This window comes from Lontra canadensis, unplaced genomic scaffold, assembly GCF_010015895.1.
Source record: "Lontra canadensis isolate GAN:19392208 unplaced genomic scaffold, GSC_riverotter_1.0 scaffold142, whole genome shotgun sequence".
NCBI classification, from domain to species: Eukaryota; Metazoa; Chordata; class Mammalia; order Carnivora; family Mustelidae; genus Lontra; species Lontra canadensis.
The window spans coordinates 1,683,018-1,709,929 of NW_022631136.1; the positions used below are offsets into that span (position 1 = coordinate 1,683,018).

The window sequence follows — 26,912 nt, forward strand, 5'->3', positions numbered from 1 at the left end:
CGAATGGTGAAAGCAAAGTCACCAAGGTGGAAAAGCCCGGGATATATTGGACTGCGGGCAATGAGGAGCAGTAACAGAAGAAGTGAGTTGACCCAGGCTCTGGAGGGCCTGAAATGTCCCCACTAAGGATCTAACTTGTATTTGGTAGGAATTAAGTGTTTTTGTAAAGCAGCTACATTGCTAGGATTGGGAAGCCCTAAGAGCCATGTGGGAGTGTCTTCCATCTGTCACAAATTTGGGTTCATTTCCAGAAGTAGGAGGAGGCTAATATTTGAGTACCTCTCTCTTATGTGGCAGAGAACAACCTCCATACACTTTCAGTTAATTTTCAGCAAAACCCCCTTAGTAGTGTTGGAGGGTAGTGTTGCCATTTTATAACGAGAACACAGAGAATTAAGTTATCTGACCACAGAGAGTGATTTCTTCTCTCCCAAATTCTCTTCCTTGCACAGGAAGGACTGTTCCCTGCCCAGAGAAGCTTCTCCCAGCTCCCTCCATGGAGCACATTCTTTCTTCCTCCTTTCCTTCCACCAGACATTTGGAATGTTAGGAAGGTTCCTTAAAACCATGTTAAGGGCAAGATGGCATTCATACTCCTGGACCTCAAGGTCACTGTTGTCCTTGGGTAGCTCAGCATCCATCTTCCCATCATTGCCTGAGGGAAGTATATACTCCCTTTTCATGCTCTCATGGTATCAAAGCTGGCAGGAACCTTAGAGATACTTAGTCCAACTCCTTGGATTGGGTGTGCCTTCTTCGAGGCTGGGAAAACGGCGGTGCGTGCAATGTGCTATAATCTGAGGATCAGGGTGGCTAGCCCCTCTGGAGCTCCATGGAGCAGCATGCTGGACAGTCTCTGGCGTGGCATCAAGAGCACGGTCAGAGGCCCCAGGGACATCCTGCCACCCAGGAGTGACTACTGTTAGGCAAGCTAATGTCCCCTTTCCAGACCTCAGCTTTTCTGTCCAGTGGTGCTGAGAAGGCCCACTCCACAGGGCTGGCAAAAGCGTCCCTGGGCCAGTCCCGGACGGTGAAGGTAAGGGGTTATTGTTGCTGTCATTGTCATTATTAGGGCAGCGTGGACATTCTCAGGCTGACTCTACAGAGAGAACTGACAGGAGATGAACTTGAACACTTAGCCCAGAAGGTAGGGAGGTTTCTGGCGGGGTGAGGCCTGTCCCTCAACCAGTTCTCCTTCCTTGCTGCTGACTTCCCATGCCAGTGCTGCCGGGAGCCAACTCTGCTGCTGCTCAGGATCACCTTTCAGACACACCACCTGACCGCGGCGTTGTGCACGGCTTTGAGGCAAGGGGAGACCCCACTGAAAGTGAAACTAACCTGCAATTTCTGCTAATTTTCCCTGTCCGGCGTTGCTGCTGTGTGGCTTCTGGTAGAGGTTCTGAAGTGAATTTTATTGGGGAAATCAGACTAACCCTTTACATCTTCTGAGGAGCAGGTATTCTGCATTGGGCAAGGGGCACATGTTCCGGGCTTGTCATGATTTCTGAGCCATTTTTCTCTCTCTCTTTCTGGCAGGCGGGCAAGAAGACCTATGCCATGGTTTCTGGCCGCTCGACCAGTCATTCCCTGGCCTCAGAACTGGTGGAGTCCAATGACGGACATGAAGAGATCATTAAGGTAAGCTTAGTTCACCTGCACTCTCTCTCTCTCTCCTCTCTCTCCTTATAGGCCTGCGAGAGGGAGCAGCTGAATTTGCCACAGGGTTTGACTAGGAGGAACCTGACCTGGAATGTTAGTTCCTGGGTATTTTCCTGCAAAGATCTTAATTAGCACCAGGAGACCACAGTGTGGTGACTTTGGTGCAACCCAACCCCAGGCAAGAGAATGGATGAGAGGACCTTTCCAGGTGCCTATCCCACTATCCATATTTAGCTGCTGGAGGTTGTGAAGATAGGTAGGAGGTGTGTTTAGGGAACTTAGTATTTTTTTTTAATAAAGCAATTTTTGTTTTTTCTTTTTTTTTTTTTAAGATTTTTTAAAAAATTTATTTATTTGACAGACAGAGATCACAAGTAGGCAGAGAAGCAGGCAGAGAGAGAGAGGAGGAAGCAGGCTCCCTGCCGAGCAGAGAGCCCCATGTGGGGCTCGATCCCAGGACCCTGGAATCATGACCCGAGCCGAAGGCAGAGGCTTAACCCACTGAGCCACCCAGGCGCCCCTGTTTTTTCTTTTTAAAAAGCAGCTCTTTGCGGTATAATTCATATACCATACAATCGATTCAGTTAAAGTGTACAATTCAGGTTTTTAGTATGTTCACAGAATTGTGAGATCATCACCACTCTTAATTCCAGAACATTTTCGGTCACTCCTTTCTGCTTCTGGCAGTCACCAATCTATTTTCTCTGTCTCTGTGGGTTTGCCTCTTCCAGGCAGCTCACGTAAATGGAATCCTAGAACATGGGACCTTTGTGTCTGCCTTCTTTCACTTAGCATAATATTTTCAAGATCCAGTCATGTTGTAACATATGTCAATACTTAATCCTTCTCATGGTTCAATAACATTCCCCTGAATGGATATATATCACATTTTGTTACCCACTCATCAGTTGATGAACATTTGGGTTGTTTCCACTGTCTGGCTGTTATGAATATTCAAGAGCAGGTTTTTATGTGGATGTTTTTGGTTTTCTTGGTACCCACCTAGGAGTGGAATTGCTAGGTCATTTGGTAACTCTGTATTTAATCTTTTGAGGACCTACCAGACTTTTTCTCAAAACATTTGTTCCATTTTGTACTCCCACCAGCAAGGTAGGAGGGTTCCAGTTTCTTTGTATCCTTACTGATACTTGTTATTATCTGTCTTTTTGATTATAGCCATCCTATTGCACGTGAAGCCATGTCTTGTGGTCTCCTGGTGCTAATTAAGATCTATTTTCTAGATATAAGGGTTCCTTATACATTCTGGATACTAACTAGACTCTTATGATATATATGACTTGGAAATATCTAAAAATATTTTCCCATTCTTTGTTTTGTTTTTTACTTTCTTTCTTTCTTTCTTTTTTTTAAAGATTTTATTTATTTGACAGAGAGAGAGATCACAAGTAGACAGAGAGGCAGGAAGGCAGAGAGAGGGGGAAGCAGGCTTCCTGCTGAGCAGAGCTTGATCCCAGGACCCTAAGATCATGACCTGAGCTGAAGGCAGAGGCCTAACCCTCTGAGCCACCCGGGCACACCTTGTTTTTTTACTTTCGTAATGATGTCCTTTGAAACAAAAGTTTTTAATTTGATGAAATCCAATTTATGTATTTTTTTTCTCTTGTTGGGTTTTTGGTGACATATCTAAGAAGGTTTTGCCTAACCCAAGGTCACAAAGATTTATTCCTATATTTTCCTCAAAGAATTATAGTTTTAGCCCTTTTGAATAGGCCTATAATCCATTTTGGGTTAATTTTTGTGTATGGCATAAGGAAGAGGTCCAATTTCATTCTTTTCCATGTGGATCTCCATTTATACCAACATCATTTGTTGGAAAGACTATTCTTTCCCCATTGAATTATCTTGGCATACTGTCAAAAATCAGTTTAGGATATTTTTATTGTGTTATTATTGTTTCTGGACTCTCAGTTGTATTCCACTGATTTATGGGTCTCCTAATGCCAATTCCACACTGACTTGATTACTGTAGCTTTGTTATTTTTGTTAACATTTTGTTAATACTGAGGCGCCTGGGTGGCTCAGTCCATTAAGCGTCTGCCTTCAGCTCAGGTCTTAATCTCAGGGTCCTGGGATCGAACTCCGCATTGGGCTCCCTGCTTAGCAGAGAGTCTGCTTCTCCCTCTGCCTGATGCTCCCCCTGCTTGTGCTCACTCTCTCTCTCTCTCTGACAAATAAATATAATCTTTTAAAAAAATTGTTAATATTTATTAGTATTTGTAATTTTGTTATTTTTCAGGATTATTTTAGCTATTCAGAGTCCTTTGTATTTCCATATGAATTTTAGGATCAGTTTGTCAGTTTCTGCAAAGAAGCCACCTTCGATTTTCATAAGAATTATATTGAGATTATAGATCAATTTGGGGAGTATTCATCTGTTTTTTTTTTTTTAATTCCATATGTAAATGAAATTGTATGCTATTTGTCTTTCTCCAGTTGACTTATCTCACTTAGCATAATACCCTCTAGTTCTATCCACGTAGTATTTTTTCTTTTTGTTGCTATTGTAAATAGAATTATTTTTAAATTTCATTTCAGATTGTCGCTTGCTAGTGTCTAGAAATAGTTTTTTTTTTTTTTTTTTCGTATATTGATCTTATATCCTACAACCTTGCTACAACCTCTAATAGTTTTGGAGTGGATTCCTTGGCGTATTCTTTTTTTTTTTTAAACATTTTTTTTTTTATTTTATTTATTTATTTTTTTTAATTTGACAGACAGAGATCACAAGCAGGCAGAGAGGCAGGCAGAGAGAGAGGAGGAAACAGGCTCCCCGCTGAGCAGAGAACCCGATAAGGGGCTCCATCCCAGGACCCTGGGATCACAACCTGAGCCGAAGGCAGAGGCTTTAATCCACTGAGCCACCCAGGCACCCCCCCCTTGGCGTATTCTATATAAATGATCACTTCATCTGCAGATGGAGATAGTTTTTCCTTTTTCTTTTCAATCTGAATGCCTTTAATTAATTTCTGTTTCTTATTCAAAGTCATTGCATGGCCCTTAGAGAAAGCCAAACCACCCCATAATTCTATCAATGTAGTCATTGTTGTTATTACTTTGTTGCGTATCCTCTCAGACATTTTCCTTCGTGTGTGTATTTTTTCAAAAGTTAAATTGTATCGTATATATTCTGTCCTACAATTTGCTTGTCCCCCCCAACAATGTAATGCTTTAAATGTTGGTTTGTAACATCATCTGTGTCCATAAATGTAAATGTCTGGTATTCTAATGACTGCATAGTATGCTATTATAGACATACCACAATTTAAGTAATCCCCCATTGTGGGACATTATACCTGTTTCCATTTTTGTAGTCATAAACAATATTTTGCTGAACATGTTACTACATTGTGGATGTTTTTTATAATACAGTAATAAATATTTTCTTTATTGTGAAAGAGTCAAGCATGTATAGAGAAAAATGTGTAAATCTCTTTTTACAACTTCCTTTGCATAAATTTACATATATATATGAGTGTTTATGCCAGTTTGGCTAAATTTATTTCCTTAGGATAAATTTCCAGAAGTAGATTGGGTAGGTCAAAGAGTCAGTATCGTTCTCAGCCTTCTGATTTCAGTGGTCGAATCGGCATGCAGAAAGGCAGTCAGTTTACCTTCCCAGCAGCAGTGTATGAGCCTGCCCGTGTACCATGAACTCACCAGGGGGTTCCGTAACTGAGTGGTGCTGTTTTCCTTATTGCAGGTGTACCTGAAGGGGCGGTCTGGGGATAAGATGATCCATGAGAAGAATATCAAACAGCTGAAGAGTGAGGTGCAATACATCCAGGAGGTGGGCCCCCATCCCTCTGTGGGAACCTCCCATGTTTTTGACTCCCTTCTTTTGTAGGGTCTGGTTCTCTCTCATCTGCTCCCTTCATCCCCAAAGTGCCACCAGGGCCCTTGGTGTCAGGTATCATTTCCTGCCCTTCCATCAGTCAGCCAATCCATTCACCAACAGTAGTTACTTACTACCATGTGCATAGCACTGTACTACCCCAGACATCATCTCTAAGACTGCCGGTCTTTTTTCCCCCACTTTTCCTGACCCTCCCCTATAGCTCTTGTTGGCTCCTTGGCCCTTGTCATCATGTAATAACATATTACATGTTTCATGTGTTTGCCTTTCGCGTTGTGTGTCTCTGCAACAAAAATGTTCGCTCTGGCAGGCAGGGCTTCCTGTTTGTGTAGGAGGGACTTGCCTGGGGTCCCTCCTGCCCCCAGCCAGTGCTGAGGGCAGGACCTGGCTCACAGGAGGATGGGGCGGGGATGGTCACAAAGCTGGGTGAGGTGGTATGCTCTCTTTCCTTTTCCCAAAGCTCAGGCTTCTTGCCCTCCCCTCCCAGGCCCGGAACTGCCTGCAGAAGCTCCGGGAGGACTTAAGTAGCAAGCTTGACAGAGATCCGGGAGATTCTCTCCGTGGACAGGAGATACAGGTAATAGGAAATGGTTGATGGTCGGATCCTCATGGAAGAGGTTGTTCCGGGCAGTCCCTTTTGCCAGTCGAGTTGTGGGTGTGGAGTCTCCCACCACTGCCAGGAAAGGCGCGAATACAGGCAATATTGGCTTTCTCAGAGCACTCACTACCTTCGTAGTGCTCTCCAGCTGGTGGGTACTGGTGTTTACACCTATCAGCCTATAGGAAGTATACATGTTCCCAAAGCAGTGTGTAAAAACAGAACTTATGTAAATAAAATTACCATTAAGTTATTGGTGAAAACCTCTTCCCTGCGAGGATTCTGTGATCGGTCTTTTTGCAACATGGAGTCTCATGAAGCAGACACTTGCCTATAAATGTAAACTTCTCATAAGTCGATCTTGCTTAACTGGGGTGGCACCATGGTGTGAATTGGAGGTCTTGGTCCTTGTGTGTTATTTGTGTATTTAGCTGTCTCTACCCAGGCACCAGAAGCTCCCTGAGGTTAGGGTTCATCCCACCCTGTGTCTCTGTAGCCCCACACTCAACACAGGGTCAACAATGCAGAAGGTCATCAGTAAATGTCACACTGAACCTATTGGAGAGGTCTTCTTGAGATGGATGAGTAACCCTGGGATCTTGCTTTTTGGCTTTTCTAAAATTGGAGGCTAGAAGTGTGCTCAGGAGAACAGACCTGTCCCTTCCATTTCACCCTCATCCTCCTTTAGATGTTGAGTTGTATCTCCTTCATCTGTGTTTTGTTTGGGGAGTGGTGGGGGCTAGTCTTTTTCCAGCAGCCCCTGCCCTCATTCTCCTAAGGGAAACAGTGACCTGGAAGCTAATGGCAGCAAGGTTCCTCTCTGGCGTGAGCATGGATGATGCTTGTGTGGTGTTTCCCCCTAATTCATTTTGCTGTGATGGAAGGTAGGACTTTCACTGCCCGAGCTCACATCTGGTGGCTGGGAGGTGCTTTGTGAGGTGACTGAAGAGCCTGATGTGCCCAGAGACAGGCCCGAAAATCCAGGGCCCTTGCTTGCACAGACCAGGAGTCATATGATGAATAATCAGGCTTTGGGCTGGAAGGGATTACAGCAAAGGCCGCTTTGCCTTCCGCTTTATGCTTCATCAAACCTTGTCAGGATCACTGAGGGGCAATGGAAGCTCTTTGTTGGTGACAGGCAGTTGCATGTATTCCCTGGGCTTCCAGGAGTCAGCCTGCATGTTGTTCTGTGTGCTGAAAGGTTTTAGCCTGGAGTTCCCCTCATCTTCTCCACAAGGCTAGATAGAGTATTCCCTTCCAAGGCCACACACGTTTCTCCACTGCCTGTCCTCTCCATTTTCCACAGAGCGCTCAAAGTCTTTTTTCTCTTCCTGCCTGCCCTCCTACTTGCCTTCCTTCCTTTTCTTCTTTCTCTTCCTCCTTCACTTCCCCTTCCCCTTCTTTCTCTATCTTCTCCACCTCTTTCTTTTATTCTGAGATTTGAGTTCTTTGGATATTAAATGTTTCAAAGTTGGTTGTTTGGGCTGTTTTAACTATTGATTTTATTTTCCTTTGAACAGGTGGTGTTAGAAAAGCCAAATGGATTAAATCCAAGCTCCACAACACAGTATAGCAGCCCACCTGAGGTACGTAATAGGGAAAATGGTAACTACTTCACTGCCAAGAGGCAGGATAGCTTCCTCCCTGATCCCCTTGTTATCACTCTTCCTCTCTCACTAAAGGTAAGAGTAAAGTTTCTGTGAAAATCCAAACAGAGAAACAATACAAACTGGAAATTCTCCTTGCCCAGTTCCACTCCTTTGAAGGATCCACTGTTAACAGATTGAAGTGGGTGGATCCTTTTAGATCAGTGCTCTTGGCCTTTGCTGCTGATTAAAATGGCTCTGGGAGCTTTCAGGAGACAAGCCTGGTGTCAGCCCCAGAGATTGTAATTTAATTGGTCTGAGACGTGGACTGGGCATTGGGACTTGAAAAAGCTCTTCAGGGGGAGCCTTGCTGGCTCAGAGGGTAGAGCATGCAACTTTAATTTTATTTAATTTTCTTTGTTTATCTATCTATCTATCTATCTATCTATCTATCGAGGGGGCCTGTGGAGAGAGAGAGTGGGAGAGAGAATCTTAAGTAGGCTTCACAGTCAATGTGGAGCCTGACTTGGGGCTCATTCTCACAACCCTGAGATCATGACCTGATCGGAAATCAAGAGTTGGAGGCTTAACTGATTGAGCCCCCAAGACACTCTGAGCATGCAACTTTTGATCTTGGGGTTGTGAGTTTGAGCCCCATGTGGGGTGTGGAGATTACTTAAGAATAAAATCTTAGAAAAAAGAGAATATATCTCTTTAGGGGATTCTAATGTCTAGCTAAAGCTGAGTATGTTTTTCTTTTCTTTTCTTTTCTTTTCTTTTCTTTTCTTTTCTTTTCTTTTCTTTCTTTCTTTTTTTTGGTAATCTCTACATCCAATGTAGGGCTCAAATTTGCAACTCCAAGATCAGGAGTCTCATGCTCTTCTGACTGAGCCAGCCAGGCACCCCTCTAGTGTATTTTTCTATACATAGACCACCTTATCTAAATAACATATGCCTATTTGTTTGTATATAAATATATACATACATACCATTGACACATGTATAAATACATGTGTATAATATACACATACTTTGCACAGATTCAGGGTCATGATAAATACATTATTCCTTGCTTGCTTTTCAATTTTTTTTAAACTGTAGCTTCCATCAACGTAAAGTTTATTAAATTTATAGCCTTCTGTCTATGTTAGTACATGTAGATCTACCTCCTCCTTTTGAATAATGACATAGTGGTATTCCTTTCCATGGCTGTCCTTGTTTATTTATTTATTAAAATTCCAGTATGGTTAACATACAGTGTCACATTAATTTCAGGTGTATAATATAGTGACTCAGCAATCCTATGTATTGCCCAATGCTCATCCTGGCTATCCTTTTTGAAAAAAATCCCCCAGCTTTATTGAGGTATAAGTAAGAAATAAACATGGCTATCGTTGTTAGGAAAAAAAGGGGGCGGGGGCTTTGTTATTACCTTTTGTGATTATGTAATAAGATATGCTTATCATAGAAAATTTAGAAAATTCAGAAACAAACGTGAAAGAAGAAAAAATGTCATTTGAATCTACCCAGAGAAAAGCCAGTTTTTTTTTTATTAACATATAATGTATTATTTGTTTCAGGGGTATAGGTCTATGATTCATCAGTCTTACATAATTCATAGCACTCACCACAACACATACCCTCCCACCCTCTTCCCTACCAGCAATCCTCAGTTTGTTTCCTGAGATTAAGAGTGTTTTATGGTTTGTCTCCCTCTCTGGTTTCATCTTGTTTTATTTTTCCCTCCCTTCCCCTATGATCCTCTGCCTTGTTTCTCAAATTCCTCATATCAGATTATATAATAATTGTCTTTCTCTGATTGACTTATTTCGCTTAGCATGATACCCTCTAGTTCCATCCATGTTGTTGCAAATGGCAAGATTTCATTTTTTTGGTGGCTGCATAATATTCCATTGTATATGTATATATAGCAAATCTTCTTTATCCATTCATCTGAAAAACGACAGTTTTAAATGCAAATGTGTGTTATAATATCGAGATTATACTGTATATAGCATTTCTTTCTGTTTGTTTCTTTTGTCTGGGTGGGCTTTTTTGTTTTGTTTTGTTGTTGGATTGTTTTTTTATGGCTCTGGAGTGCAGGTCTAAATCAGATCTACCCATCCATTAGGGCATATTATCATCTCTGGTCTCATAATGACCTTTTACTTTTTTTTTTTTTTTTTTTATTCTGCCTACCCTGCCAAAAAGTATACATTCTAATATATTCAATGTATGGCTTAGCTAGGTCTGTGTTTTCAATTTTCATGATGAATTTTGTTTTCCTTTTTACCCAACACCATGTTCTTAGGATCTATCCACACTGCTGTACTTAAATCTGGTGTGTTTCTAACTCCTACATGCAGAGTTTTGTAACTAACTTTTTTCTCTTCATATTATACCATGAACATTTTCCATGTCATTAAATAACCTTATTAGAACACCGTCTGAAATAAGCACATAGTGGTTTGCTCCAGGAGCTTTTAAATTGTTTTCACCTGCGGGGCGCCTGGGTGGCTCAGTGGGTTAAGCCTCTGCCTTCAGCTCAGGTCATGATCTCAGGGTCCTGGGATCGAGTCCCGCATCGGGCTCTCTGCTCGGCGGGGAGCGTGCTTCCCTCTCTCTCTCTCTCTCTCTCTGCCTGCCTCTCTGTCTACTTGTGATCTCTCTCTGTCAAATCAATAAATAAAATCTTAAAAAAAAAAATTGTCTTCACCTGCTCAGCAACTTAGGTATGGATCAAGGGCCATGAACTGGATAACTTCTTGATGTCTAGAGTTTGGCATGTTGTGATTCTAGCTGCTCACTCTAGATGTGCAGCTTGAATTTTTTCCCTTCCCCTGAATCACCATAGTTGGTAACAGGTTATAATAACATCTGGTACTATTTGTTCAGCTTTTTCTCCTCACGAGCTCTAAGCCCTGCCAGATATTATCTTATATTTGAGTCAGCCTGTGAGGCAGGGCATGGTAAGGCATCTTCTCGCTGCTTCACAAAGGCCCACTGGACTCAGTGATGGTGCAGCGACTAGGGCCCTGCGGCCCGCCTCCCAACTGAGAGCTCCGTGCTTCCTAAAGTGCAAGACAGGGAAAGATTTTTCTGTCAGACTTGCTGGGAGCTGGTAACTGGGGGCAAGACCCCACATGCCAGCACAGTGCTAACCACCAACCCACGACTGGGTGTGTCTGGGGAGAGACTTGTGGTAACCTCGATGAAGAATTGAATCAGATTCCTTGTAGTTGGTTGGGTGTTTTTGCTCTAAACCTGCCTGTCCATCAGTAACCCTCTGTGTGCTGGTCTCTGTGCTAGCTGCAGAGAAGACCAAAACGTTGTGCCTTTGGGGTGCACCCCTCCTGGTGGGTGTGGCCCAGTCCCTGCCCTTGCGGTACTGTGGTCTAAAGGGGAACACGGTCCCCCCTCTCGGAGAACTCGTCTAATGGAAGCAGGACCTACAGGTGAGGATGGCATCAGCCTACCTGTTAATCCATTGATACCTGTATAAAAATTACTGGGTGTGTCCTAAAATCATAAGGTGAGTTGAGGCTAGTTGAGTTCCCCAGGATATGAAGAGTGTTTTCGTGTGAATAACTCAGTGGTCTGGACAAGAGGGCCCACCTGTGTGTTGCAGGGAACCTCCTCTTACACAAACACGGGGCCTTCACCTTCTTTTCCCTGCTCTGACTGTAGGTAGATGCCTACATAAGCGAAGATGCCGAGAGCTTGAGGAAGACTGTGCGGGACCTGCTTGTCAAGCTGCGGGAGGCTGAGCGGCAGCACCAGTCAGACCGAGTGGCTTTTGAGGTAAGATTCGGGGTCCGAGGAGAAAGCACCCCAAGGGTTGGGCTGCTGAATATAGGCCATGACTTAGCATGGACTTCATGTCTTTCTGGCCATGTGCCAGCCCCTAGAGAGGCCAGGCTTTGAGGCCTGGGCACTTTCCTGTCTGCTTTTCGCATTCCTGGGCATTTATAGTTTTTGCTGTTCAAGTCGAGTCCATGGTTTAAAGGTTGGCACTTGTTTCTCTGCTGAAGTTGAGTGGTAGTGCTGGTCTGGGATAGCGGGTAACTCAGGGGCTGTTACTCTTACCACAGTAAGATTTACTGGGCTCTAGGCAGCTCACAGGCAGGGACTGTTGCTGTCAAGGTCACCCATGTCTGGCATAACATCTGACGTAAAGTGGGTACCTCTTAAATGTGGACTGGATAAGTGGGTGAAAGATCTGTGCCCACGGAGTCAGAGGACTTTTTGAAGTCAAGTCTTGATTTTATATGCAGAGCTTTGTGATTTGGAATGAGTATTTCAATTATTGTTATAAAAGTAATACCAAATTATTATGGAAGATTAAAAAAGTACAAAAGTCTATTGAGAGTGAAAGCCCCCCACAATTTAAAACTGTGTGAGGTCTGCCATACTTTCCAGAAAATTCTTTGAGTATAAAATGAGGTACACTGGGAAGACACTAGGCTTTTGCATGAGATTAACCATCTGTTATCTGCTATTGTTCATCCACGTGTAAAGAATTTCTGTGTCATAAATATGTAATGATAGGCTGTGCCCTGCCCAGGCATGCCAGGAGCTGGTGGTAGGAAGACTGAATGCTTCTCTTCTGTGGGACTAAGAGAGAGAATTTTTAAGAGGGATATTGAGGGGGCAGAAGAAGGCACAGGGCTAATCAATTGCCTTTAGAGATGATCAATTATTGGAGCAAGTAATTTAACCTAAGTATCAGTTCCAAATTATGTAAAAAGTGGTCATTTTAAATATACAAGTGTGGTATGTGAATTGAGAGGTAAGAAACATACGTACATATATTCCTCCGTAGGATTTTAGAAACATAAGATAACCCTGTATTTTTCTTAGTGATCAATTTAGTTAAGCGGGTTTTGCTATCCTAAATAGCTTGGACTTCACGTGATACTGTGACAAGTTTGTTCTTGGAACAAAGTAGTTGTGCAGTAAAGGAGTTCGCCGCATCTGTTTCAGAACCCACAATTTGGATAAGTGGGTTGACAATGGATCATTTTGGTGATCAGCTGCTCCCTACCTTCCTGGTACACACCAGGAGGAAGGGAGGCTGAGGCTATAGCACTGACCAGACTCTGAATTTTGGAAAGAAATTTCTTTCTTTTTTTTTTTTTTTTTGGTAAAGATTTTATTTATTTAATGACAGAGAGACACACAGCGAGAGAGGGGACACAAGCAGGGGGAGTGGGAGAGGGAGAAGCAGGCTTTTTGCCAAGCAAGGAGCCCCATGCGGGGTTCGATCCCAGGCCCCTGGGATCATGACCTGAGCTGAGGCAGATGCTTACACCACTGAGCCACCCAGGTGCCCTGGAAAGAAATTTCTACACTGAGAGGTGTTATGAAGCACTTGTTGGTTTGGGCCATCTGTGGGGGGGGGGGGGGCGGTCTGCTAGCTCTGGGTCTCAGTGCTTGAACAAAAGGGTCCAGAGTGAAATCCTAAGGCCAGAAGGTCCCTGACTTCTGTAGCCACCTGCCCCCAGTTTCCCAGAAGGGGCTGGCCTTAATAAGCAGCCACTGCCTGCAGTCAGAGGTGCTGTTTCTGCTGTTGGGGTAGGTTGGCACACCTCTCAGGATTAAGAGGCTCCTTCGGGGCATTGCTGACTGGAGCAACAGGGACAAATGTGGCAGAGGAGTATGTTTTTTTTTCCTTTGTGATCCCACGGCAGAGTGAGGATCAGTCCATGACCCATTAACGCTGTGCTCTGAGGACACACCAACCTGCGTGCAGTGTTAGGTACAGAAGTGAGAGCTTTTGTTTTTATGTTCCTGTCCATGGGGCTAGCCTGTTCCAGGCTAAAAAGGGACTTTTGGAGGCTTTTCTCCGTCTTTCTAGTGAATGAAACTCTCTGATCTACATTTCTATAAAGGGGGTAGCAAGGGCAAGATTGTCAATGACAGTGAAAACAACCTGCCAATGAGCATGGGTTTTCTGTTCTATCAGCAGCAGCCTGCTGTCAGGAAGGGTTCGCAGAGAGTTGGCTCTGCACAGGGCTGGTGTGCAGCATGGATGTGTCTCATCACATGTCCTCCTGAGCTTTGCTTTCTCTTCTCTGAGTCTGACTTTGGGAGGGGTCAGACAAACTGGTGACTTTGGTGTTCTGTTTTCCCAGGGCTGCGTGGACTTTTGAGAGGTTATATGGATTCTTCTGTAGCAACCGACTGGGGAGTCAGTGTGGGGTATCTAGGAAGAACTGAGATGAATAATGAAGTCATTGTGTTCTAGCATTGGCTCTGTTATTCCCTAGCTCTGTACCTTGGGTAAATCAGTTGACCTTTAGTTGCAAAAGGAGAGGATTAGACTAGATGAGTACCAATTCTTCTTATGACATTAGCGAGCAGTAAGTGTGTGCTAGGTACCGGGCTGAGCTCTGGAAATATAATGGTTCTTGCCGATGGCCCACTGGGGCGTGCACACAAGTGACTGGGCAAAATCCCCTCAGTGCTCTAAGAAGGAAGGCCACACAATGGAAGGACTACTCACCAGGCATGGAGGCTTCTGGAAGAAAGGATATCTAAGCTGAGACCTGAAGTTGGCATGCGGGAGGAAGGGAGGCAAGTTCTTCCTTAATTTTTCATTCTAAAATTCTGCTTCTTTCTCTCCCAAATTGGCTGTCATCTTGGAAATGGAACAATTCTTCCTGGTGCCCTTCTAGGTGCTATTTTGTCCTTTTTATGCAGGCTGCGGTATTGCTTGATGTGAGGGTGAGGAAGTGTGGGAACACAGAAGGAAGGATGTGGAGATATGCTCCCCCGGATTCTTTGTCTTTGCATTTATAGGAAAGTCACAGCCCTGGGTTAATCTTGGGTGGCACTGGCCAACTGGGGGCGGGGGCAGAGGAGATATTGACAAAGTCCACCATCTGGAAAGCGCTAATGGGTTCCAGATGTCACTCTAAAGTAGAGCTGGATCAGGGGGCCTGGGTGGTGCAGTCAGTTAAGTGTCTGACCTGGTTTCAGCTCAGTTCGTGATCTCAGGGTCATGAGATCGAGCCTGGTGTCCAGCCCTACACTCAGTGTGAAGTCTGCTTAAGACTCTCTCTCCCTCTCCTTCTGCCCCTCCCCACACCCCAACCCCTTGCATGTTCTCTCTCAAATAGATAAATAAATCTTTAAAAATTTTTTTAAAAATACAGCTTGATCAACTATGTGCCAGTGAACCCTGGAAGTAGAGATACCTGCTGCTTTCCCAAGTCATCCTAGAACCATGAATGGGAAAGAGGGGGGGTGCCTCCCTTCCCCCATCACTGCGCCCTGGGCCCTGGGTCCTGGGTTCTCTCCTAAGGTTTTTATCCACGTTTGCTCTTTCCCCTCCATCCCCTTCACCCATCTGCATCCTGTCTTAGGTCACACTCAGCCGGTACCAGAGAGAAGCAGAACAGAGTCAAGTGGCCCTTCAGAGAGCAGAGGACCGAGTGGAGCAGAAGGAGGCTGATGTCGGAGAGCTCCAGAAGCGCCTGCTATGCATGCAAGCGGTAATAGTTGGAGTCCTGCCTTCAGGGCCTAACTCCTGCACTGGGGGAAGGAGGGGGTGGTCCTGGGAATAACTGAGACCACTGTAGTCTGCTTTTCTGAGCAGTACCAGTAAAACACTTCACCACTTCCTCAGCAAACACTTTCGAGAAACTTTTAGCCTTTAAGGAACAAGAGGTCTTTCTCTCTGCTAAGCTCAGCCCTTGCTAACTAGAGTTGAACCCATTTCCATTTCAGTTGGGTTCTTTTTTTTTTTTTTTTTTTTAAAGATTTTATTTATTTGTCAGAGAGAGAGAGGGAGAGAGAGCAAGCACAGGCAGACAGAATGGCAGGCAGAGGCAGAGGGAGAAGCAGGCTCCCTGCCGAGCAAGGAGCCCCCGATGCGGGACTCGATCCCAGGATGCTGGGATCATGACCTGAGCCGAAGGCAGCTGCTTAACCAACTGAGCCACCCAGGCGTCCCTCAGTTGGGTTCTTGTAGAGCTGCCCTTTATGGGTTTGTGAAGTGTGCTGAAAAGGAAAGAAAAAAAGAAAAGACGGGACTGCTCTTAAGGAACCACAGGGCCTGGTTTGGCAGGGACCGGTAGCCATAGTCGCCAGGTGGGCCTGGATAACACAGGGCCAAGCTCTCTGTCCAGGTAGCTGGGTGAGGCTGGGAAGTTTCTGTGTGCTGAAGGTGGGAAGGGTTATCCCTGACAGGGGAGGGTGCCTCAGCAAACCAGCTTGGTCTGCTGCTCTTTGGCAGCTATCCCAGGCCCAATAGGGGCTGAGCCCCAGCCCTCAGGCCCCTATCACCCCAAACACAGAAACCATTGCTACCTCCTTATCCTAGATTTTCTTCCCTTTGGCCCATCCAGGAGCATCAGGCCTTATTGGTGAAGGTCAGGGAGGGGGAAACAGCCCTGGAGGAACTTCGGAGCAAGAACACTGACTGTCAAACAGAGCGAGAAAAGTAAGGGCCCATGTTCCCCGGGGAAGCTGGGGTGAAGGGAGGGGAGGGCGTGCCATGCAGCCTGAAGCTCCATGGCAGCCCGGCCTGGGGAGGAAGCTGGAGCTGATGTCAGATCTTCCAGCTCTGACTCACGGTGTGGCTCCTCTGGGTGGGGCCCTGCCCAGGGAGATACTGTTTGGGAGGCTGCCATCTTAGGGGAGTTCATTTTCCACAGAGTAGGAGCCTAAAGAAAAGGCTTCCATGGTGTTAGCGCCAAGGTCAAGTGGGAGCTGGTGAAGTTCCTGCTGTTCTGGCAATCATTCTACAGGCTGTCATATGGGATGCACGTGTGGTAGTATTGCACCACAGTTTCCGCCCCTCAAAACAAAGGCCGACTGGAAATTATTTGAGGGCAAATCAAATAACTTCCTCACAAGTCATGCTTCGAAAAATACAATGAGCATCTTCATGAAGAGATTCAGAACTTCCTGTCCCTTGAAGCTACTCCAGCTGAGAACCAGGGGTCGCTGGGATCCTTTCCGCTCCAAGATGTTCACAGATTCCCTCTGTTCAGAGATCCCAGGCCCTACCAGTGAAACCTATAGAGCAAAGAATGGGCCATTTTGGACCTTTAAGGATTTGGAAATTTTTTATGCTGCTGGTAATTAATAAGTAAGACCTCAAATGGCAAATCAAAGGTAACATCAGCATCTTGGGCCTGCTCTCCATTGTGTGAGTTGGATCTTTTTAAATTCAATAGACATCACCTGGAGGGCCTTCTAAGGCATTTCAAGATGAACAGACATGATCTTTTTTCTTTTTTGTTTTAAAGATTTTATTTATGTATTTGACAAGAGATATCGCATGAGAGAGCAGCACAAACAGGGGGAGTGGGAGAAGCCGGCTCCCCAGGATCATGAACAGCAGCCATAGCCGCCAGGTGGGCCTGGATAACACAGGGCCAAGCTCTCTGTCCAGGTAGCTGGGTGAAGCTGGGAAGTTTCTGTGTGCTGCCAAAGAGCACATAGAAACATCCTACTCCATGGAAAATGAACTCCCCCAAGATGGCAGCCTCCCAAACAGCAGGGAGCCCGATGTGGGGCTTGATCCCATGGTCCTAGGATCATGACCTGAGCCAAAGGCAGATAGATGCTTAATGAACTGAGCCACCCAGGTGCCCCTACGGACACAATCCTTGCCTGCTTGGACCCCACAGTCAGTGGGGAGTATCTTCCCTCCTTCGGGATAACCTCAGTCTAGGCATGGGAAATGCAGACATTGTATCGTAGCCTCCTTTTGTGCTCAACGTCATCACGGAATTGTTTTAAATTACTCACCACTCCTTCTTTCCCAGCAGTGGTACTTATGGGCAGGTGACTGAGAGGAAGCATCAGGAGAAACAGAAAAGACCCAAATAATCCAAAACTGAGGCTTGGGAATGGCACGAAATGGCTGTGCACCAAAAATGTTAGTTTTCTTAGTAAAAGGAGACTGGTCAGTAGGTCACCAGAGAGTTGATGGTGGACACTCAGACTGTGTGAGGCTTAGGGAGGATGTTAGGGCTCAGAGTGCATTACACTCCACCCCAACCTCACCAGGAGCCCTGCCCCACTGCTTCTTCAGGCAGGAGAGGAGAGAGATGGGTGCTAGCAGTCTGAACTCCTGGACACCCTGCCTGATCGCTGGACCTCTGGGGATCTTGGCCCAGTTGAGAAGATGCAGAGAATATATCAGTCTCTTGAAATCAGGAGATTTAGGAACACACTTGAATCTTATCTCCCTCTTGACACAGAGTCCTCTCCAACAGCTTGATGGCATTGGGTATCATACTCCCAGCTCCCACCCAAATCTTTCCAGGAATGAGGAGCTCATCACACCTGAGGCAGGGCATGTTCTGACAGCTTGAATGCTGAGAAGGTCTGTCCTGTGTTAGCATGAGGACTGCTTCCCTGGACATCAACCTGTCGGTTTTAGTTGTACCTTCTAGAACTTTCCAGAATGACTTATCCATTCTTACCTCTCTGAGCAGTAGTTCCCTTGTTAAGGCTAGCTGACCTCTAGCGAGGCTTCCACCGCACTGTTCCAAGGTGTCCCAAGCAGCTCCTCCTTGTGGCAGACCACTGGGGCATCAGGCAGAGGGGATCAGGGTCATGGATACCCCCCAAGCCCCAGGTTCTTTCTGTGACTGGGTAGAGAAGTGCATCTTTTCCCTTCTTGCCTCAGCTTTCTGTTCTTCCTGCCCAGGGCTGCCAACCTGGAAAAGGAAGTGGCCGGGCTGCGGGAAAAGATCCACCACTTGGATGACATGCTGAAGAGCCAGCAGCGGAAAGTGCGGCAAATGATAGAGCAGGTAAGCTGCGCCCGCGTCACCCCGTGCCACCCACCCTCTCGGGAAGTCACTACGTGGGGCCCGGCCCTATTTTCCTGTCAAGTCTATGCCTTTGCTGTTCATGCTCCTGGGGAGCTTGGCTTATAGTCCGTATATTAACACATTTATGTGGCACCTGGGTGGCTCAGTTGGTTATGCGTCTGCCTTCAGCACAGGTCATGATTCCAGAGTCTGGGAATGGAGTCAGAAGTTGGGCTCCCTGCTCCCGCTGACTCATTCTCTGAATTTCTCTTGCTCTCTCTCAAATAAATAAAAATTAAAATAAAGAACAAGGGAAAAAAAAAAAACAAGAAAAACATTTATGGCTACCAGTTACTAGGTTCGAGTGATTGGTATTTGCTTTTCTCCCATCTTTCCCCTTTGGCTTTAGTCATTTGCTTTCTGCTAGGAAGGAAGGAAAAGGTTAGTCTCTCTTAAATGTTGAAGAACACTGGTAAATGAATAATGAAGTCACAATAAAGTCACTTATCTGGGTGCAGATTATCAACCTTTGAGCCTCACAGCAGGTTTTCTGCCTTCCCCCACCAAACTCAGGATATGGTGTTTTGCAGAATAGTCTTCAGAATTTAGAACACCCTAACTGGGAGGGCATATTTGTTGCATGTCAGCTCCACAAGGATTAGGATTTTTCTGTTTTGTTCCCTGCTGTTTCCTGGTGTCTAGAACAGAGCCTCTCATAGTAAGCACTCGAGAAATATTTCTTTTTTTTTTCTTTTTTTCTTTTTTTAGATTTTTATTTATTTTAGAGAGAGGGAGCACAAGTGGAGGGGATGGATAGAGGGAGAGGGAGAAACAGGGTCCCCGCTGAGAAGGGAGTTCTATGTGGGGCTCTATCCCAGGACCCAAAGGCAGATGCCTAACCAACTGAGCCACCCAGGTGCCCCAAGAGTTACTTCTTCTTTTTTTTTTTTTTAAGATTTTATTTATTTATTTGAAAGAGAGACAGGCAGAGGGAGAGGAAGGGAAGCAGGCTCCCTGTTGAGCAGAGAGCCCAATGTGGGGCTCGATCCCAGGACCCTGGGATTATGACCTGAGCTGAAGGCAGAGGCTTTAACCCACTGAGCCACCCAGGAACCCCCCGACAGTTACTTCTTGAACGAATGAATGAACAATGTGTATTTCTCAACATTAAACGGAATGGGTTTTAAGCCATCCCTGATTTTGGATCGTCAGGATGGTGTTCTCACCACCCCTCCCCTCACACCTGGGATAATCAAGAGTTCAATATGGACTGAAAGGAGGCTTTTCTCGAAAAGCTAAGAAAGTCATGTAAGAGGTGCAAAAGTCTGCCTTTTGTTTCTGCTGGCTCCCCAACAGCAGGGGGAGGTTTGACAAGCATATACTGAGTCATTTTAAAATGAACCCTGTTGTCTCCCACATCTTTACAGCTCCAGAATTCAAAAACTGTGGTCCAGTCAAAGGACAGCACTATCCAGGAGCTCAAGGAGAAAATCGCCTATCTGGAAGCAGAGGTGTGTGCACTGGGCAGCCCTGGGAAGGAAGCAGGCTCTTGAAGACAGGACTGTACATAGGGAGAGAGATTCTGGAGGGTGTCTGTCCTGCCTGGCTGCTGCTCTGAAGTGAGCATCTGGGATCATTGTTGTGGAGTCAGTGCTTTCTGGAACCCTTCAGGGAGTTACGGTGGTGAAACCTGTCCCCATTCTAAAAGGGCCCATTATCCCGTGTCATGAGTTTAGCAAAAGAGGAGACGGCGAGCTGGGCTGTGAAGGGGGAGGCATTCCATAGGAGGTGGTGGCCTCGATCAGCTCATGAGTTCTTAGTCTAATTCCCCCCTTTCCTGAGAGCTGGGGAGGATAGCAGGGAACGATCAGTGTCACACAGAATTCTCAAAGGGAGGAAGCAGGAGTGAGAGCTGGAGGAAGAGGGTGGTCAGGCGTGGTGAAGATGAGGGAAGAGGGTACCCTGGTGGTGGCACGCACGGCAGGGGTAGTGGGGACCACAGCACAGGCAGAGGTGCAGAGACAATGTCACAGCTGGCCGACTCTGACCCCACAACCTGTATTACAGAATTTAGAGATGCATGACCGAATGGAACACCTGATAGAAAAGCAGATCAGTCATGGCCATTTTAGCACCCAGACCTGGACCAAGACCGAAAACCTGGGCAGGTGAGTGGGCGTGCCCATGGTGGGGCCTGGGTGAGGAATATGGGAGGAGGGACAGAGCTGTGGGAAGGAAAGCTTTAGTGCTGAGGCCAAGGACAAGGCTCTTTAAATCCTGCTTCTGCTCTCAGTGTCTAATCTGACCTGTTCTCCACCTGAACCATTTTCTAACCAGGTCGGAGTAGAGCCTGGTAGCACAGCCCCAGGGAGGCTCACAAAACAGCCTCTGGATGCAGATAGACCCTCTGAAATTGTTTGCAAAAATCATGAAGGTGTAGCAAAGTGTGTATTTCTAGAGAGAGGCCCTTTTTTTTCCAAGAGACTCACAGAAAGGTCCCAGATTTTGAAAAATCAAGAATCACAGCTAGACCCGCTTCTCAGCTGTTGAACTGCTCCCTGTTTTTCCGCCACCCCTATTCCTCAGATAGCAGCACCCCCTGCCCCTTATCTTAGACGCTGCTGACAGTTACGGTTCCGAAGTCTGAGAACCAAGAACTCAGCTGGCACTGACGTGTGGAACCCAGGGCCGGGTGGGGGGCCAGACACGGGAGGTGGCTGCGTGTGGGGCAGGCGACAAGCAGCACTCAGTGTTTGCCACTTTCTTTCAGCGTGAGGATATCCAAGCCCCCCAGCCCTAATAAGCCCATGCCTCTTATTCGAGTGGTGGAAACATGAGCAGAAGAGCTGGACGCTACTGTTGCCGCTGCTTCTCGCCTGCGGAGAAGCCGCCACCCCTGTAGGCTGCTCACCCCGACTTTGACTTCCTGACTGATCCCTGGCTACATTCAGGGCTGGGGGTCCATGTGCCCCACTGTTTCCAAGCTCCTGTCCCCTGTGTGCTGGGCAGACAGAGGATGCACACCCCTTCTGGACACTGCAGCCCTTGGAGGACGTTCACCCACCAGCGAGAGCCAGGGCAGTATCCTTATTCCTGTAGTTACTAGTTTTCTCTGTAGTAGAGCCGCCCTTCTCTTGTAGGCTGGAGTTCAGCTGCCCCAGGATCCAGGCCCTCACTGGGTCGGGAGAGGTGGCAAGATTTCCCTCACCCAGAGAAGCTGGAGGCACCAAGGTCTGCAGCAAGGGGAGGGTGTCCGGGGAAGGGGGAATGAAGTTCCCTCCACAAACGCAGTTCAGTTCTTCGCAACTCATTGTTTGTTTTTCCACTCACTCTGCCCTCAGCCCCTGCTGACCCATGCCTCCTACAGACAGACCCAGGGCGACCTGTCATGGCCTGGGGCAGAGTCAGTGAGCTGCAGCTTTGACTGGCCAGCCTTGTCTTCCTGGGAGAAGGAAATGTACATTCTGGGAGTAGCTTTTAGTGGAAAGGTTCTGTGGGGCCACAGGGAGTAATGTGTGACTTCTCTCTGCTGGGGAGACTCCCAGCATCTCTTAGGGTTTTCCCCTAAGATGCAGTGCAAGGTACACCTCAGTCTTTTTGACTCAAGAGCCTAAAAACTATTTCACTGGGTTACATTGATCTCAGTGAAACTCTCATTGTATTTATTTTGCTAAGTTATTGGTGTTTTCCCTTACATCTCACGATTGATTTAATACTAGTTTTATAGCCTTCTCTTGTGGTGTTTGGATTTGCTCCGTGCTGGGAAAAATGTGTTCCCACTGGACTTGTTGATTTCAGAAGTAAATCTTTCTCTCTTTTCCTTCTACCTGCTTCTTTCCCTTCCTCCTTCAAACCTGATCTGAACCTCAGCGCGGCAAGCATATTTGTCCTGAGGCTTTGGGGTCTGAGTGTGTGTTGTTTGAGGGAAAGGGGTGATCAGGACTCTTTTGGGGGAGGGATTGAGTTCTTCCCCTCAGCCCTTTGCACCCTCTGCTCCACAATCCATCTGTTTCCCTGGCTCTGAATGACCCTGACACTCATCGTGTTTTCTTTAGGGCTCTTCCTGCAGCCTCAAGGAGGAGATATTCGTCAGAATGTGGTACTACTGTAGGGCACAGAAACATTCAAAGTCAACATGGGTTAAGTCTTTAGGTCCTCTTTGGCTCAAAACCAGAAGCCCGAACACCGTGTTTCTGTGTGCTGGGATTGGGTGGACAGGCCGGGGCTGTCCAGAGTGCCATGCTGGTATTCCTCATTCACTTTCCTCATTTGTAAAATGAGGGGGTCCGGATAATTTCCATGGGCCCTCCCAGTTCTGATGTTTTTTCCTGTGGCATAGTCTTTGTATGGCAAACTTAATAAAATATGTTAAATGTGTCTCTTTGAGCTGCTGGCCTATTCCCCTGCCCCACCCCACCATCCCCAACTTTTCTGGGAGGATGAAAAAACATGATTTTAGTGCCTGTTGAAGCTGGGCCCCCTGTTGTCCACATCTGGAAGGTACGGGCCAAGCAGCCCAAACGCTAAAGGACTGTGGCATTCAGAGGAGTTAGAACGTTCCTCTGAAGCAGCTCAGCTTTGTGGGCTGGGTCTTCATTGTAGGAGATGGCCCCCAACTATGGCCCTATCTGAGGTGGTGGCTTTGTGGGAGCCCTACAGTTAGCCAATGTGTGTCCTCCTTGATGGGAGAGAAAAACTGGTCACAGCGGAGATTCTGTGTTCACTTAGAGATTCACCAATCAGCATGGGAGGAAGTGGGAACCACTCCAGGCCCTTTGTGGAAATGCCTAGCACTCTGGAAATGCTGACAGCAGCCGTTTAAGGATTCTGCGTTTGACTCTCTCTGGGCATCATTCAATTAGTCCACTGATCTTTTTCTTTCTCTCTGCCAAGAATGTAGTTGACTGCAGAGCCCCCTGGGGCATAGCCAAGTTTACACAAATCTTTCCTAGACCAAAGACACTAGAAATGCAGCTGCCTTTATTCCCTCTCGTTCCCCTTTCTCCTTCACTGGGAAGCATGGAAATTTTTCTCTTAGGACATTTCTTCCCCCTTCTGCTTGTCAGCAAATTCACACCCAAGGTTTCAGAATGCACTGGAAACCTTCCATTACAGACCCAGGTCTGTGTTCTGACGGTCCAGGGTTCTCTTCTTTCTTTGGCAGTCTTGCTTGACCTGGGTCTACCTAGACTGTGCTTGTTCACAGAGTATGAAGAGGGTGGAAGCCGGGTGGGGTTGCCTGTGGCGCCAAGACTTGCAAAGCTGGAAGGCAGGAGTGAATGTACTGCCTTACAGGAAAGGGATGCTCTCACCCAGAGCCTCAAGGGTTTGGTGGGATGAGCAGAGACTTGGATTGGAGATAAAGAAGTGGTCTGGAGACTAGAACTGGGGCTCTGCGAAAGTCCTGGGACCAAACCGTGCCTTCCTATATATTTGCCCCTGTCTACTTGTCTCACCATTGAAAAGGAGCAGGGGCTTGCTCCCAAGGCTAAGGAGGAACAATGGGAAGAGAAAGCGGTGGGAAAGTGAAAGGTCATTTATGTCTTAGCAACCTTTCCAATGGAAAGCGAGAGAGGGGAGGAGGACATGGAGCCCAGAGCCTGAGGAAGGGCGTGGTGAGCAAGCTGCTCCTTGATTTCAGCAATCTGTTTATTGCCTGTGTTAGGTCACTGGTAAGCCAACTCTTCTGTGCTGCCTGATGATTTTGTGGAGGGAAGATTGAATCTGCCCGCCCGGGACCTTTGCCATGAAGGCCTGTTTCTTTGAGCTGGGTGCTGAGGGCTGCCCGGACACGCAGCCGTCAGCAACCAGTTTCCTACAAACCTGGAGCATCAGCCCCAACGTGGGAAAAGCAGCTTTGCAGGAGCACTCCTCGGCTCCTGCATCCCTTCACATGTACCCTTCTGCAAACAGAAAAAAGCCCAAGAGGGACATGGTATTGCAAGCAAGAGGTGCTTGGCAACTTCTGGAATTTTTATTTCTTTTAGTTTTTATTTAAGTTCCAGTTAATATACAGTGTAACAGTAGTTTCAGGCATACAATTTAATGATTCAACATTTGCACACAACACTGGATGCTCTGCATTTCTTAATCCCCATCACTTATTTAACCGATCTCCCCACCCACAGCAACTTCTTTTTTTTTTAAGATTTTGTTTACTTATTTGAGAGAGAGAGACAATGATAGTGAGAGAGAGCATGAGTGGGGAGGAGAGGGAGAAGCAGGCTCTAGGGGGCTCAATCCCAGGACCCCAGGATCATGACCTAAGCCAGAGGCTGCCGCTTAACTGACAGAGCCACTCAGGCGCCCCTCGGCAATTTTTTTTTTTTTTTTTTTAACTAAATTTCTAAAGCCCGGGCGCCTGGGTGGCTTAGTGGGTTAAGCCTCTGCCTTCAGCTGGACTCGGGTCATGGTCTCAGGGTCCTGGGATTGAGTCCCTCATCGGGCTCTCTGCCCAGCAGGGAGCCTGCTTCCTCCCTGCCCCCACCTGCCTTCTCTGCCTGCTTGTGATCTCTGTCTGTCAAATAAATAAATAAATAAATAAATTTCTAAAGCTCAAAGTTTTTTTGGTCCTGGGATTGAGTCCCTCATCAGGCTCTCTGCTCAGCAGGGAGCCTGCTTCCTCCCCGCCCCCACCTGCCTCTCTGCCTGCTTGTGATCTCTGTCAAATAAATAAATAAATAAATAAATAAATAAATAAATATCTAAAGCCCAAAGTTGGTTTGCGTATCTTCATCTCTATTTAAAAGAATCTTTCACTATGAAATGTTCCAAGATTTACTCTGGAAAGATGCTCTTGATAAGATAAGGCTTAAAACAACTTAATCTGACCAAGGAGGGCAGTGTCCCTTGGGGAACTGAAGTGGCCTCTCCTCTTTAATGAGTTCTTCAGGATGTGTTGCTGTTTTCTGTGGGGCTTTTAATAATCCCCTGGGTTCCCTCATTCCTCAGAGCCAAGCATCACAGAGCTTGGGCCTGAGCTTGTTCAGGCTCTGACCGAACAGCAGATGTTAGCCTAGGGCCCTTGGCCTCTTTTCCCTGCTTCGATTTAGCACTCTGGCTTTACAAGGAGAAAGTGTGTCCTGTCTTCCCTGTCCCAGTTCTGAGCACCATGGCCTTGAAACTCAAAGTTGGAGACCTAAATAGTTCCTAGACCCTCCTCCAGGCTGAGGACAAAGGAGATGTTTCTTACAGGGAGTGATAGCTCTGCGTGCTCTGCAGGTTGGCAGTGAGACTGCTTTGAACTCTCAAATGTGTGTAGCCTTCCAGCCGCAACCTCTTCTCCCGCTGGAGCCTCCTGGGACGTGGGACTGAGGGTGGACGGTGACAGGATAATGCAGTTCCTGACAAGGTCTTGGTCACCAACTTGTAGGCCACAGGATCTCAGACAGCTGAGGGAAAGAAGTCACTCATCCCCATCACTTAATCTGCTAGCTCAGTGCTGCTTACACACCTAGGCCTTTCTTCCCTCTCCCCGGTATTCTGGGTACCGTGTCTGCAGGAGTTTGGGGACCCTTATACCTCTTCTATGTGTCTCTCTCTGTGTTTGTGTGTGTGCTGCCTGCTATGGAAAACATTATTGTGGGGGGAAAAATCTGAAAAACTCTGTCGTTTAGGAAAACCTCTCTTTTCCACCTATGTTTCCTCTGTACAACTCTCACAGGACACTTCACTTCTGAGGCTCCTGGTCACAGAATGGGTAGGCTTCCCCCTCTTCCCCACTGAGGACCCCTGCTGGGCATTCTGCAATTTAACCTCATTCTGTCACCATCTGCCCAGAGACACCAGCCTCTCCCTCAGGGTAAGTGCTCAACCCACAGGGCTGCTCCCTGTGTCAGATGCCAATCACAAGTAGCAGCTCCCCAGGTTCCCACAACTTGTGTCTGACTTTGCTACAAATGGGAGGTTCCCACAACCCCCTCTTTAGCTTAGATTAATTTGCTACAATGGATCACAGAACTCAGGGAAACATCGAAGTTTGCAGTTTATTACAGGACATGATAAAAGATACAGATGAACAGCCAGGTGAAGAGATACCGAAGGCGAGGTCTGGGAAGGTCCCAAGTGCAGAAGCCTCTGTCCCCGTGGAGCTGGAGGAGGGGTTGATGTGTGCCACCCTCCACGTGCGCATGTGTTTGCTGGCCTGAGAGCTCTTGGAACCCCATATACTATTGGGGGGGTTTTGGAGGCTTTCTCAAATGGGCATGGTCAGTTATTAACTCCCATTTCCAGGCCCTCCCTCTCTGAAGAATTGGGGATGAGGCTGCAAATGCCAAGCTTCTAATCACGGCTTGATCTTTCTGGGACCAGCTCTTGCCCAGGAGCTTGCCCAGAGTCACCTCACAAGAACAAAGATGCTCCCAGTGTTCTATCACTTAGGAATTCACAAGGGTTACGGGAGCCCTGTGTTGGGAACCAAG

General features: G+C 46.7%; 1 protein-coding gene across 5 annotated transcripts in view; it reads left to right on the forward strand.

Moving 5' to 3' along the window:
* Positions 1-21,961, forward strand: part of TUFT1 (tuftelin 1) — a 44,749-nt gene extending 22,788 nt beyond the window's left edge. For 2 of the 5 annotated variants that reach the window (XM_032843597.1, XM_032843596.1), the window contains 12 exons: positions 1,073-1,147; positions 1,537-1,638; positions 5,381-5,467; positions 6,021-6,110; positions 7,652-7,717; positions 11,405-11,518; positions 15,085-15,213; positions 16,069-16,163; positions 18,387-18,492; positions 19,920-20,003; positions 20,560-20,660; positions 21,263-21,961. In XM_032843597.1, coding sequence (XP_032699488.1) covers positions 1,073-1,147; positions 1,537-1,638; positions 5,381-5,467; positions 6,021-6,110; positions 7,652-7,717; positions 11,405-11,518; positions 15,085-15,213; positions 16,069-16,163; positions 18,387-18,492; positions 19,920-20,003; positions 20,560-20,660; positions 21,263-21,329 — 1,116 coding nt within the window. In that variant the 3' untranslated portion in view covers positions 21,330-21,961. The remainder of the gene's footprint in view (positions 1-1,072; positions 1,148-1,536; positions 1,639-5,380; positions 5,468-6,020; positions 6,111-7,651; positions 7,718-11,404; positions 11,519-15,084; positions 15,214-16,068; positions 16,164-18,386; positions 18,493-19,919; positions 20,004-20,559; positions 20,661-21,262) is intronic. The other 3 variants (XM_032843600.1, XM_032843598.1, XM_032843599.1) reach the window with 2 other exon arrangements.
* Positions 21,962-26,912: the final 4,951 nt, after the last annotated feature.